At 41.8% G+C, this 15,218-nt stretch overlaps 1 protein-coding gene across 6 annotated transcripts in view; it reads left to right on the plus strand.

Moving 5' to 3' along the window:
- Positions 1-12,872, plus strand: part of SIN3A (SIN3 transcription regulator family member A) — a 55,508-nt gene extending 42,636 nt beyond the window's left edge. For 4 of the 6 annotated variants that reach the window (XM_083183631.1, XM_083183635.1, XM_083183632.1 and 1 more), the window contains 3 exons: positions 4,138-4,232; positions 8,561-8,759; positions 11,876-12,872. In XM_083183631.1, the coding sequence (XP_083039757.1) occupies positions 4,138-4,232; positions 8,561-8,759; positions 11,876-12,106 (525 nt within the window). In that variant the 3' untranslated portion in view covers positions 12,107-12,872. Of the gene's footprint in view, positions 1-4,137; positions 4,233-5,264; positions 5,359-8,560; positions 8,760-11,875 lie in introns of all 6 variants that reach the window. The other 2 variants (XM_083183636.1, XM_083183637.1) reach the window with 2 other exon arrangements.
- Positions 12,873-15,218: the final 2,346 nt, after the last annotated feature.

Genomic DNA, 15,218 nt, shown 5'->3' on the forward strand with positions numbered 1-15,218 from the left:
ATGTGTACGATAGGTGTAATTCCAGTAAATTAATTTGAATGCACTACATGGAGATTCGTTCTGCTTATGATAAAGGTTACTGGCCCCCAGGGTAAGGTTCCTGTATTATATCACAAGCCCTGCACTTTTCAAGCTAGAGAAGCTTGTTATATGTAAAAGTGAACTTGCTATTGTTTGACAGGTAGCAGAATGAGGACACTAGATTCAGCAGTGTGTAGCTCGCTCTGTTTAATGTGAAGAGGATGGTATTTTTCACGCAGGTTTCAAAATCTGAAAACATGATTGCCGGGTGAAGGTGCAATGATGGGAAATGTACAATGACACTGTTTTCATCAGGTTGTGTTACCAGACATTGACACAGAATGCTCGAGGGGTAAAAAGAAGTATCGCATCTCTGTGGTTCCTATTGTCTGTGACATGGTTGATTTTTTTTTTTTTTTTTCAATAATTCTGTAATCTTTTATTTTATTTGGTGACGGCACCCTTTCCCATATTAACTATGTGTGGGTGTGTTTATTACAAAGTCATATCAACACCCGGGGGTATATACGGATGTTATCTTAGAACGTTCCAGAGACCGTTATAAAGCTCCATACACATGGGGTGATTTCTGCTTCGCCTACATGCTGAGCAATGTAGGCTAGGCAAATCTCCTTGAGCTTCCCATACACACATAGAGATCTGTGCTGAGGCATCTGTGCTAACCACTGTATTCTTTATGTACATGTAGTAGATATCCATTTAGATCTTGACTGCATGTGCTACAGATCTGAGCGACATGCGGGACTGCACATAGCCATCTATATGCAGTGAACACATGGGGCAATGTTTGCTTAATTACTAAATGATTTGGACAGATTGCGTAGAAAATAAGTTGTTTCAGAGGATGCTCTAGTCTGGTTCACAACATACCATCCCTACAAAGAAATATCTCCACATCTTGGTATGCCCTGCCACAGCTTTTCTATTTGGTAATGTTATCACAGTGTCAGATCAGCTGGATGACTGTATGTTGAGCACCCCTGCCCTAGATGTATGAATCAAAAATTGCATGAATTTGTAACCTATTTTATTAAGCCGCAGTTCTGAAGAACCAGGTGTATTGGGAAGTATGCCATGCACTGTCATACATCTGGAATACGCATTGCATTTCATGTGATGAATAGTCTACCGGACATGTAATGTTCTGCTGTATACAATGCTCCTTAGGGATGATATTGTTGCTCACAATGGAGGACACATGGACAATTGTTGCTTTCAAAGTGACTTGTATGCCACCTGGTGACAAATATTAGTTTTTTTTCTGTTTTTCCCAATAAATGCCTGAGCACACCCTCCGGAAATACTTTTCCACACATCAGGATGATGACATTAGACCCATTACTATTCCCATGATGCATTGTAATGCTCCTTATTAATAATGTGTTGGGTTTATTACTTGTGATGGTGACTCCCTCAAACAGCTCTCACTCTTGCATCCCGTGCAATTTGTTTTTATTAATGACTTAATGATTTAGGCAATGTTTAATGTTGGAGAAGACATGGGCATTGTATAATGCATTCTGTAGGTAGATTTTTGAAGAATGGCCTTTATAGCTGGTTAGACTTTATCGCTTTGTAGATACCCATTGCCATTACTATGGGAAGTGTAGCATATCTTTTCAGTACACCAGTTCTGAGTTATGACAGTCTTCCAGTTACAACTTACTATCTGGTTTCCATGAAAGTCTGTAGCAGGTAGATGACAAAAATATGAAAAGGTCAATCTATATTTGCATTATAGGGCGCCATGTGTGGTCTGTATGGATGCTCGTATTTTTCCCCCTAATGGAATATACCCTGCACTTTTGGAAAATAAATGCTCTAACATGGGTTAAATTTGATAAGCACCTTTTTTGAAATAGTGGTTTTTCCTTAAATAATGACCTTACCTAAACTGTCTTTATAACCGCTGCAATACTTAGCAGTTGGAAACCGTTACTCTGCTGTAATGTTCCTTAAGGTGGCCATACACCTACAGATTTATTGTCAGGTTGGAACAAAACTCTGGTAATTTTTGAGAGACCATTTGTCAGTTTTCAGCATTTCCAAGCAAATGGTCAACGGTCATTTGCTCTCATCCATAACAATATTTTTGTTCCAACCAGCAAGATTGGACAATAAATCTGTAGGTGTATGGCCACCTTTAGGCTGGCGAAAAGTGTGCCCTCTTTTTTTTTGTCAGGGACAGTTATTTGATTATTTACTGACTGGTAGTCCATTGCAGGCTGTCATTTGCACCACTAAATTTGTAAGAATTACAATGTGTGAATGCATTATGCACTATTGTAATCTGCTCTGGTTATTTAGAGGAGGCGATTAAGTTGTTTATCGTGATTGATCTGTTTAAAGTGATGGGGGTCGATATTCAGAGCTAGTGAAATATTTGTAATGTGAAGTCTCTTATGATGTTGCCCCTTATTATTTTAGTCTCTTCTTACTGCCATGATCGCTATAATTGTAGGAAACTATAGCTGTGCGTATTAGCTGTTGCTTTCATAAACTTAAAGTTCCTTATCTACAGGTGTGTGTATGGTCTGTCTTGAGTGTATGGTCACGCTCTGGTATATGCACACCTTAAATGGTTGCGACCACCCAAAATGTGTGTAATAAACCTGGTTAACTGAGTAAGTGAATAAAATAAGTGACTGCTGTGCAGTCAGTACTCTACCTGTGCATGATGCTGCTGTGTAGTCAGGTGTGTTTACAGTTGGTCATGTGACAGTTGAAATTGTGCAGTTACGCTGGGAATTGTGTGGCCCGTGGTACATATATAGTCATGTGATCTAATGTATCCAATCAGGTTATGGAATATTTGGTTATTATACCATTTACCATGCATATACATTTCTGGATGGTGTCTAATGGAGTGATTCAAGTGTTGCTCCGTATTGGATGCACACATGTCTGTGCCAGCATAACTATGATTCTTAATTTTTAAAGAGTTGCCGTTTAGTATGTTCGTATGTAAGCTGGTAATGATTCATATGTTAGCTTGGTTACTGTTGCATTGATTGCAACACAACATGCTCTGGATGGTGTACCTCTGGACACTTGCCCCAAGGGGTGCCTTGGATTGTTGTTCTAGGACAAATTCATAATTTTTATGAGTAAAGCAATAGGCAAAACCAGAGTTTGTGGCCGCAAATCATGAAATATATATGGGCAAACAAAAGCTTATCTGGTTCCTCACTACAGAATTGATCCTAAAGATGACCTTTTAAACACAATTTCCTTAATAATTTTTCTGAATTTGTCAACAAGAAACTTTTGACCTGGGGGTGCCGTAAAAAATATTCTGCTATTCTAGGGTGCCGTAGTTCATAAAGGTTTTGAGACCACTGTACTACACCATGGGGCAGATGTATTAGAGCGGCGATTATAGTGCCACCATAACCCTTCTGGTGTCACCTCATGACCAAGGTGAAGTAGGAGTGAACACGACAAGGTGTATTAACATCTTGTCTGCTGAAGTGGGTGAGTGAAAACTCCCCCATCCGGTAATGTCCCCTTAATCAGCGCGGCAGTGGACAGTGTGTCTCTGCCTGCTGGCCAGATGTGTCTGCCTGCTGGCTAGTGTCTCTGCCTCATGCCAGATCTCCTGCACAGCCCGGAGATGGCAGCAGGGACAGCGCTGTCCCTGCTGTTAGGATAGGGCATCACCACCCTGCAGCTTTTGAAGTCAATAGCTGCAGGAGGCGCTGCTGACCGGTCATACATTTGCCCTGCATAGTGCCCTGTTATCTTTTAGATGGCAGGTTCATTCACTGAACAGCGGTGCCTTCATACATGGGGGAGAAGCTGAGCTTATATGGGAAATGGTAATACACACAGAGAATGCTGCTAATAATCTCCGAGTGATGAGCTATACATTGATTTTAGAGTAAGTCCTCATACAGTTAAGTGTTACTGTATGTTAGATGGCACCTGTCCTTACAGTACAGAGTCTATAATGAAGTCTAAGCCACTTTGCCTGCCTTCCTTCCTTCCGCTTCTTCACTGTGCAGTTCCACTCTTCTATCCTCTGCTTTCCTGTCATGGTTCCTGGCATTCTGGGCTCTAGCACTAATCCTCAACCCATTGTCTTCTTTCTTTAAGCGCTGGTCGGACTATGTGGAAAGATACATGAACTGTGACTCTACTTCCCCAGAGCTGAGAGAGCATCTCGCACAGAAACCTGTTTTCTTACCCAGGTGAGCTCATCATCTGATGCCTGTGCCAGGTATACTGTCACTAACATTTAGTGAATAAAAACATTTGCCAAGGTTTTTTTTTTTTTTTTTTTCCCCTTAAGATCCATTTTTTAGCTGTTAGCCTCTTCCACCTCTGCTGGGAAGCTATTCCGGTTAACCTATCTTCACATTTAGTCTGACCACTCCACTCTTCAGCTTGAGCTTCTGAGATATTGTTCCATGTTATGTAGTACAGGTCATTCCCTTGTAAAACGTTCTACTAATAATTTGAATTTTGTCTCTTCCCCCCCCTCAGCTTTATAGGTTCTGGGTTCATTGTGACATGCGTAGTAAGTGTATTATGATGCCATATTTTCCACAGTACAAATATTGCTCTTTCAGCAGGTCAAATACTGCTTGATGACCATGATATTATATGTGTACTGGTACTTCAGGTGGATAACTATGTTCTTCAATAGTTCAGATTATTTTCGATCAGCCTGAACAAATTTAAAACTAATGTGTCATATTGAATAGAAGTTTGTTAGAAGTAACAAAACACACATATTTTATAGAGAGAGTGGTACTATGATTTAGTGATGACCTTCTTAGGAAAGTATACATGTATGCTTTCCTCACACAATGGTGGTAATTCAGTCATTGCTCCATGCGACTGGCTCTACATGGCGCTTAATTGCTTCTCTGTTCGGGCGGACAAAGCTGTGGGGAGACCCATTTAAACTTGTAGCTGGCGGCCTGAAATGTGCCATAACCAATTTGAGCACCCAGATGGCACTTTTTTCGGGTTGAGTCCAGCACTTTAGTTGGTTTGATCAATTTTAATCTATTAAAACCGGCATGTATCGGTACGATCAGCACAATAAGAGGAAACAATTGAATACCATGTGCTTTGACTTTTAGCTTGCATGGTGGCTTCTCTAGTGGAATCCTAATGTGAATAAAGCCAAACGGGAGGTTTTTTTTTAGCATGGGGAATTTTATTTTTCTAGGTGCCCATCAGGACCTTTGAAATTAATTAATTTGGTCCCGCAGGTTAGATGAGAAGTTGGATTGTCCTGAGATGAGCAGAAAGGAAACATGGCTTCAAACAAGTGCTAAGCATGGAATGTCTCATGGAGAGTTTCGGGTAAATTGACTAAAGCTTCTAAAACTCATAAGGGGTGTTGCCCATAGCAAGCAATCATTTTCTTGATAGCTAGAATATGGTCTGTTTTAGAAGCATTAGTAAATATAACCTTGGTCTGCAACTTTTACCGCAGCCAAGTCTGTGAAATAAACTTGCAGCGCCTTGCTCCTGTGAAAATCCATCTCTGCAATTTAAGACACACCATCGAAACCCCAGCTTTGGGATATGTGCTATTTGTCAGTTATGGACTCCTATGTGAGTGGCATCAGGCGTAGCCATCAGCAATACGTCTACCAAATAGCTTCTTGTTATCTCTCACTGAAATCCACACTCCCTGCGCCCCCAATGTTTTTCTCCATCGGTGTTGCATCAATCGGGACGCATGTGCAGTAATTCGCTCTTCTGTGTGTGTGATAACAATCTGGGTACATGTGCAGCACTTCAATGACGTAACCTACATAATGTTGTGCATCTATGCGTGTTATCAATAGGAATGCATGTGCAGTAATTAGAACTTTGCATTATGTGCAACTTCGAATCAGGCCTGACGTTTGTTTGCTCCAATCTCTTCTGGGGTGCATCCTTTTGACTTATGCTAGACACAGAAACTCTTGAACTTGAATAGTTTAAGAGGTGAGTGGACATCATGGACACACATCTGTAAGGTTTGTATGTAAAGGGATACCAGTGTCTTCAGTCAATGCCTCATTTTCAGTTGTGGCCTAACTTCAGTGCTGAGCAAGTCTTGCAGTCCAGATGGCTGCCCTTCGCAGATACAGTATGGCTGAGATTTGTCCCTGAGAGGCTCTAATCAAGGCAAGCTCTTCCACGCTACAGTCTATTCTGGATTAAGGATTAGACTTTATAGGATCACTTACAATCTTCCTTCTATTTACCAGGCCATGTGCGGTGCCTGTTTAGAAGCAGATATTCTTGGCATTCCAGAGGGCCCACCATAGTGCCTGTCCCCATATCTCGATTACTTAAGTCTGGCCCTGTTTCACCAGCTGGCATATTTTTGAGTTTATGGCTTGTTGAAAGTATGACTTTAGATTATGCTTAGGGCTAGAAAGTTACTTTTTAAGCCAATTGTTTCCACTGGATTAAGAATGTTCATATCTTTTGATGGGTAGTAAAGATTTTTCAAGTCTGCTTTTAAATGTTTCAGGTCTCCACCATCTCTGGTTTCTTGCAGAGAAAACTTTCTCTTTTTGTTGGACATGGGTAAATGTGCAGACTCTACGCCCCTAATAGTCTTACAGCATCCATGTTTCAATATTAAGATTCCATGGTGATGACGTTGCTTAGCTGAAAGTTAGCCCCTTTGCTTGTCTTCAGAGCAAGGAGAGTTTTTTTTTTTTCTGTTTGTCTTCCATAAAGATGGGGCTGGTCTTAAGAAACAGAGTCCACTTTGAGCAGCGAAGGAAGGTCTAAGGGCTAAATTTACTGAAGCTTCTAACATTGAAAAAGAGGCCATGTTGCCCATAGCAACTAATCGGATTCTATCATTTCTCTATTGCACCATAGAAAATGATACAAAATCTGATTAGTTGCTATGGTGCAATAGAGAAATTATAGAATCTGATTAGTTGCTATGGGCAACATAAACTTTTACCCCTAAGCTATTTTACACAAATATGGTGGCGGTGGCGGCCTTAGACCAGGATAAATCTCCAGAGACAGATGGCAACCTTCGTTTTCTGGGCTTGAGAATTGCATGGGAGTTTGTGAACGGTGTGACATCTTCACCTGTGGATATTTTAAAAATGTGCAAATTCTGGGTGACCTGGAATATGTGATCTGTTGGGGTTCCTTGAGGGTAGAGTTTGGGGACCACTGCTGTAAGCTTAGTAAGAGGGATTATGAGCTACCAAGCAGCCACTGGGGATCTAGAAGGATCAGTGCTTGGTGGTGTGTGGGGTGTTTTTCCCCAACCCTCCTATGTGAAACCCTTATACACCAATACCTCACCAATGATCTGAGTGAAAAAGATTTATCAAAATAACAAATCTATTCTATTTTCTCACTATATTCGCATCAGGCACTAGTCACATGTGCAGACTTGACATCCAGGTTAAAAAAAAATTCTACATATACAAGTGTGCTTTGGAAAAATATTATTAGGGCAGTAGTCAATGAAAAAAATTCTCTGTGCATGGCGAGAGATTTTTTCTCTCAGCATGCACTCTCCCTGTTCCGGAGCCTCCTGCTCCCACTATTCAATGTATTTAAGACTCGCCGCCACTCGCGGCGAGTCTTAACCCCTGCAGCGGACGAGCGTCCGCGGCAGGGAGCTTTCAGGGAGCCGGGGGACGGAAGCAGCCAGAGAGATTAAAGTCTCCCTGGCTGCTCCAGAGGAATGTGGAGGGGAGGAGGGCTCCCCGGGACCCAGGCAGCACAGGCTGCCCCCCCCCCCTATAGCCAGCGGGGGACCCAGTATTCACTGCACCCGATCGTGCATAGTAACGATCGGGTGCAGTGAATATATGAATATCTAATGAGCGGCTCTAGCGCTCCGGCCCCCTGCTGGCTGCAATGTGTAAAAAAAAAAAAAAAAAATATTTTTTGTAAAATTCAATATATATTCATGTGCTATAAGCACATGAATACAAATAACATGCCCCTTCACAGAAAAAAACCCAGATTTTTTGACACACCAAAAAAAAAAAAAAAAACCCTTTTAGTTTAAAAGTTCACATTCCAGCTCTCCATCAAAAGATGGAGAATTTCTACACGGAGAGAGACGGTGAAAATCACTTAGAAAGACGGCGAATATTTCACATTGAATAGGGTGGTTCACTTTTGGAGAGCAAAATACTCCGTCCAAGGCGAAAAGCAAAAATTCTCCATAAAACACAGAGAATTTTTCTCATTGAATACTGCCCTTAGTCTTATCACTGTAATAAACAAAAAAAAGGAGGGGTTAAGTAGTAATTGGATGCGTCTGAATAATGGCTCACCAAAGACAGCAATTTATATTGTTTTGAAAACGACCGTTCTGCACCTTCATTAAAGGGATACGTGTGTGAACGCTGCTTCCAGGTTTGTCAGGAAACATATTGGATCCGTATCCTAGCATGTATGATTTCTAATCATGATTACCTATACTACTTTACTGTGGCATTCACACATTGGGGAAACTGGTTGTAGCCTTTGTGTCGCAGATAAATATATTATCCATTATCTTATTGTGTCTAAACAGGAATCTGCGCAGAATCCGGAAGTGCCAGAGAGGCCGAGAACAACAGGAGAAAGAAGGGAATGGGAAGAGGACTCTGGAGAATCTAGAGAGTCTGGACAAGCTGCAGTGCAAATTCAAGCTGAACTCTTACAAGATGGTGTATGTCATCAAATCAGAGGACTACATGTACCGCCGCACTGCCTTACTGAGGGCACAGGAGGTAGGTGTGGGTATACAGTGGGGTATAGTAAAAGATAAAGCAGCCAGAAATGCAAGGGAAAGTGGTGCAAGATGTGTTTTTGGTATGTATTAGGGTTTCTGTACTATGGTAACTGATCTGGTTTATTAGAGCAGAAACCAAACAGGTATAACCAAGCGCAGGGCACTAGTAATGGTCCCAGCTTCCGTTTATAAGGGATACTCAGCCCTCAGAAAATACAAAAAACATACACACCAGGTAAACGGCTCTAATGGACCACACTAATTAGTATTCCAAAAGGTATAAATTTATTAAAAAATATATATTAAAAAATACACAATAATACAATTTTAACAATGCCACCGGCCGGTAGAGCTATCAAAAATGTGCACAATAATTTCTGGCCATAAAAAATAAATTTAGAAAAGAAAGAGAGCTTCTTTCCCTAGGCTGCAGCGTGTGACATAGGATCAATGTTCCATTATGATAAATCTAGGATTGCCTGATTAAGCTAAAGCATATAGTGGATCTGAGGCTTGGTAGCTTTTTTTATATATATATATATATATATATATATATATCTCTCCACTTATCAGTGAAACAGTCCCAGAAATCTTGTAAGACACATTGATATACGTTGATGTTATATGTATTTGCAAGCGTGTTAGTCAGTCACACAATTTAGGCTTAGTTGTATAACAGCCCTTAGAATTGCTCCATACTTATAAAGGACTGCAGGTGCTCAATCATTCAAGCAAAGCAGCATGAATAAAAGTAATATTGATACTTAGGTTTCCAAGGGAGTGCAGCACTTTAATGCCCACTATAGGGTGAGAGTTCGCTGGCCTGAAGCGGGTCCCCGGCTGCTGGTCTTCCCAATATTGCAGCTCTTCTCTGGGACTCCCAGCTCCGGCAATTCTCCCTGGCTCACGTGGTCTTGCTTGTTTGCGGAAGTAAGTGACGCTCGATGACGCGTTTCCCCGCCTTCTCCTGGTCAGCGGCTTCATCAGATGATTTGTCACAGTGCAGCTCCGTCTATTTGTATATGCTCGCGCCACCCAGATGGGCGTGTATTCAGCTGTAATCAGATTCATTGCGCGGCAGCTCCGTATGTTTCTAACCAAGCCTCGTTTTCACACAAAGTTTGACTGTTGGAGAGAGCCAAGCCTCGTTATCATAGTAGTCACAACAAATTTTACTCCTTTTGTACGGCAACCAAGCCTCGTTGTCGTGCCCGGTCTCCATTTTTATTCACATACGTGGCTTCGTTATTTAGTGCAGATTAACAGTTTTAATTAAAAATATAAACATACGGAATAATAATACTAGAATTTGCTTAATCGCCATATTCTTAAATAGAGAAAAATATTTATTAGAGCAGAGCCCAAGCTTCCTTGTGCTGTTAATGATGGAGCATGTTAGAGAGAAGGACCTCTCCACTCAACTTGTCCACTGAACATGCCCTTAGATGAAGTGAATCGAGGAATGGCTAGAACATGGTCCTCAAACTGCGGCCCTCCAGATGTTGTGAAACTACAAATCCCAGCATGCCTTGCCACAGTTTTGCTATAAGGGAGTATTAAAACTGTGGCAAGGCATGCTGGGATTTGTAGTTTCACAACATCTGGAGGGCCGCAGTTTGAGGACCCATGGGCTAGAAGTTTATTTGTGAACACATTTGAACTTTTTTGTGTGTGTGTGTGTTTCTCAGTTTATCCCTTATGTAATGCACTATTCACTTTTCAACATAGTCCCCATCCCTTTCCACACATGAGCCAATGCATGACTGGACGGGCAAACCCGTCGAAGAAAGCTGGTGGTTGTCTACACCAGGACCGAATGGCAGCTTTAACCTCGTTGTCAGTGTTTACCCTTAAGGTACTCTTTCATCTTTGGGAAGAGGGTTACAGCGCCTGCAGTTCAAGGAGGTTCTGCCACACCTGTCGTACAGCCCCGACCTTGCACGCTGCAACTTTAATCTCTTCCCAAAGATAAGGGAGCACCTTAAGGGTCACCACTTCAACTGTGATGACGAGGTGAAAGCTGACGTTCGGTCCTGGTGTCGAAAACAACCACCAGCTTTCTTCTCAGACGGGTTTGCCTGACTCATCAAGCATTGGCGCACATACGTTGAAAAGTGAATCATGCATTACATAGAGTATAAACAAGTAATTTTATATAGATCGGTTCAGTATACCTTATCCAAAATGCTTGTGACCAGAAGCATTTTGGTTAACGGATTATTCCGTATTTTTGAATATTTAAAGAGGTATCTTGATATGTTGTATAAGCACATCAAACACATGAAATACACACAAATATATTTGATTTGTTCAAGAAACAATGTTTTGCACACCTTGTTGCCCCGAAACATTGTGTTTTTTGCACATTAAATCTTTTGTCTAAGAAGCCCGCTGGACCGATCTTGCAGGGTACACATGTACTATAGGGTGTACCCAGCTTCAAAAGTAGGACAAATGCCTATCCTAATAGTTAATGGGAAACCGGTTTACAGCATATTTGTTTATAGTTAATGGTTGGTAGTCTACACAGAACACATGGAAGAAACTGAAGCCTGATTTGTTGTGTATAAGAAAGGTACGACCACTACTCCTCCATATTTTATTATAAAGGAGCTGCACAATGAACATAAACAGTCATCTAATAGATTGTTCATTGATACCTATGTCTTTCTGAAACTGTAGTTTTGGTCCTGTGGAAATGTGTGCGCATGTGGCCTATTTCAGACCTGATTGCATGGCACATTTTATTTGTAAATGGACAATGTCTGGGGCTGATATAAAATGTGCAGAGTTCAGTTTGGTTAGGGGTGTTTAAACTGGAATCTACTTTGCAGTATAAGAATAAAGCAGCCAGTATTTACCCTTCACAGAAACAATCTAACTCTCTAAAATCTAATTCTCTCTGCACATGTTACATCTGCCCCACCTGCAGTGCAGCATAGTTATGTTTACTTGCAAACAAACTGAGTCCTGCAATCAGGTCTGATTTAGGCCCATAGAATGGTTAGGTTGGAGAATGAATACTTGAGGCATTTGAACAGCAATAAAGATAACAATCGGCTGCTGTTTGTTTCCCTTTAACCTAATAATGACTGTTTTGCATTTTTCTTCTAGTCCCATGAGCGGGTCAGCAAACGACTACACCAGCGCTTCCAATCGTGGCTGAGCAAATGGAATGTGGAGCATGTGAGCCGGGAGATGGCAACGGATACCAGAAAGTGGCTAATGGGAGAGGGAGTGGAGGGAATGGTACCCTGTGCCACTACCCGGGACTCTGAGACCCTACACTTTGTGGATATCTACAAGTACCGAGTAAAATATGGACCTGCTTTTAAAACCCCATAAAGATGAAAGACATCCAGCCTTTCCGTGCTGATCTGACTTTTTTTTGAAGCTCTTGATCTTTTGTCTAAACCAGCAGGATCATTTACAGAGTACTGACTGGGCCTAAGCCTCACTTCGAGGTTTATTAATCTCTTCTGCTGCCAGAGGAGTTGCTGCAAGCCCCACCTGACAGAAAAAGTGGTTTAGTGTTACTGAAATCTCCTCCTGCCAACCTCCCCACCAGTTAGTCTTAGCAGACCTTCTTTCACCCTGGTGTGTAAATACAAGCGTGTAAATAACGTAAACAAAGGTCCTCCTATACATCTCCTGTCCCCATCTCTTATTTTATAGCAAGCGCCGTCTTAGTTTAACCTTCTGTTACCCATCTTTGTAACATAGTAATATGGGGGGTAGGGGCGCATCCGGAAACCACAACCACCTTTATTACTGTTTCTACCAAAGGGAGTCTATTGAGAGTGGTTTATATATAGAACTACATTATATATGTCTAAACACTCGCCCCAGCCTGTCATTGCTGTATCTGTCAGTGTGAGTGTTCTATTTTATCTTCTATCCTTACTACCACTCCCCCCCCCCCCCCCCCCCCCCCTTTCTTTTCATTATTATTATTTTTTTTTTTAAACACTGTAAATAAAGAAAAGGTTTGGTATGACAAAGTTTCTGATGACAGATGATGCAATAATATTTCAGGTGCTTTTTTGTTTTCCGAACTGGTTTGTACCATGCCCAGTTGCTGAACGCGTATTATATGATCACTATTATATTACCTCAGTTTCTGCCATCTGTCTTGTTTTGAGGTATGTATATACATAGACTGTGTGTACATATTTGGTCTCTTGGAAGGGTGTACATTTGCTTTTGTGTCTCGCCAGTCCACTTCAAGTAGACAGTATGTATACGATTTTGGTATATTAAGTTGAAAGGAAAGTTTCTGCGCACTTACACCTGTATTACATATGTATTGACAATGGTTACATTTAGAAGAGGGCCTTCATTCAATTACCAGCAAGTCTTATACTCTTCTGACTGAATGTTGCGGAACAGTCTGATGCTCAGGACTTTGATTGACTTATAAGCTAATGCTGCGCCATTCTTCTGGTTAAGGAATAGAACTGGGCCGTGTGTTGCACAAAGGGCCTACTCTAAATATCCTTTGGCAAACAAACCCCTATATTGTTGACCTTCAGAATGTCAAATGTTTCTGAATGATGAAATGATGCATGTCTACAATATGAACATAGCATTGACATGAATAATGTTGAATGTGTCATCATGTCGTTGTTGACATGGAGTCCCTGCTGACAGTGTGACCATGTTGAAATGGGGCTTTAGGATACAATTTAATTCTGTTCTATATTGCATGAAAATGTTTATCACCTTGCAGATAACTCTTGTACCTTTTTATTAGCCATTACTAATATGGTGTGCGCGCACACATTGGGCCTGATTCAGACCTGCTGGGCTGCGATTATATGGAGTCTAGCGAGCAGGTAATTGCCTCCCTGCATTCGCAGCCATACACATCGGGAAAATCATTCACCATCTAACGATTGTTCCCCTGCGCATAGCACTGAGTAAGTCTGGACTCACCCGGCGCTGTGGATAGGAGACCTTTGCTGACATCAGCGGCCTTCCATCCTAATGGCCTGTGAATGCAAGCATAACATTCACTGTCAATCACCTAGGGAGCGGCCACTGAAGGCTACCCTTTGCCTGGTACATTCGAAAAAGGGACCTAGTGCATGCGAGCAGCGTATCGTGCGCATATGGGGTCTTTCAATAATCGTCAGGGCTACAGATTCACAGCCCTCTGAGTGGGTCTGAATCGGGCCCCAAGTATTGTTTTTACCTTTCCTATGTCCAGGCAGAGGCTGGGCTAAAAGCTGATAAACTTAAACAGGCGTGTCCAAACTGTGGCCCTCCAGCTGTTGTGAAACTACACATCCCAGCATTCCCTAATAGCAAAACTGTGGCAAGGCATGATGGGTCTTGTAGTTTCACAACAGCTCAAGTGCCATAGTTTGGTCATTCCTGACTTAACGGTTCTGCTGATTTTCCAGTATACTCATCCTTTTCTAGAACTGAAGGGTCCTTAATTCTTTGCATGCAAAAGCAATGGTTGTCCCTATTACAGGAACCCTTAAGTATGTCTGCAAAGGGAGATTTTCTAAATCAAAGCAGGGGTCAGTATAGCTGGTGCACTACACTTGTTCTTCTAAACTCCTGCAGGATGGCAACAAGCAAGATCCTCTGCATCTTGTGTAATTCACTCAGTGCCTGCATGAGGATTCATTGCCTGAGAAGGTTCTACCAAGTGAAGGTCGTGGCCCTGGTCAATGAGGTATGTAATACTGGCAACACTTGGAGGTGAATATTTCTATTGGCCCTCAGCTGACACTGCCCCTAAAATCTTCACTACCTGTGTACCTAACAGCAGCGGCCACTGTAGATCCCGGAATGGCTCAACAGTTGCATAGTCTGTTTCATCCAATTGTTGAGTCCCTCCTGTTTCTGTAAGCACCAGGTTCCGCTGGGCATACATTTTCAGAGTGAGGGGCAGTTCGCTGGTTCCTCTGAGTTGAAGGGAGACATGTTGGCCAGAACTGGGTGGCTTTATGCACTATTAATAGCCTATGAGTCTATGACCTCATTCTAGCCAGCTATCTGACTTTTAAACCTAGCAGGATGAACTCCATGCTCCATTGGTGATATGTGTGAGTCTTTTTAATAAGAAGAGGGAATCGGGTCCTTAAGTTCATTTCCTTTGCAAGTTTTGGTACTTGTTTCCTAGCACGGCCACCACGATTTCTATCGTGGTGGTCGTGTCGGAAAAAATTGTGTCGGTCGCGTCGGGTGCATACCAAAACGCACACGATGCGACCGACGCGATGTACCCGATTTCTCCATAGGCTTCAATGTTAAAATAATTTAACATTGAAGCCTATGGAGAAATCGGGTACATCGTGTCCATAGGCTTCAATGTTAAATTATTTTAACATTGAAGCCTATGGAGAAATCGGGTACATCGTGTCCATAGGCTTCAATGTTAAATATTTTTAACATTGAAACTGAGTCCATTTAACATAGTAAAAAATGGTAAAAGGGCCAATAT

The sequence above is a fragment of the Crinia signifera genome, chromosome 4 (assembly GCF_055691185.1).
Source record: "Crinia signifera chromosome 4, ASM5569118v1, whole genome shotgun sequence".
Taxonomy (NCBI): Eukaryota; Metazoa; Chordata; class Amphibia; order Anura; family Myobatrachidae; genus Crinia; species Crinia signifera.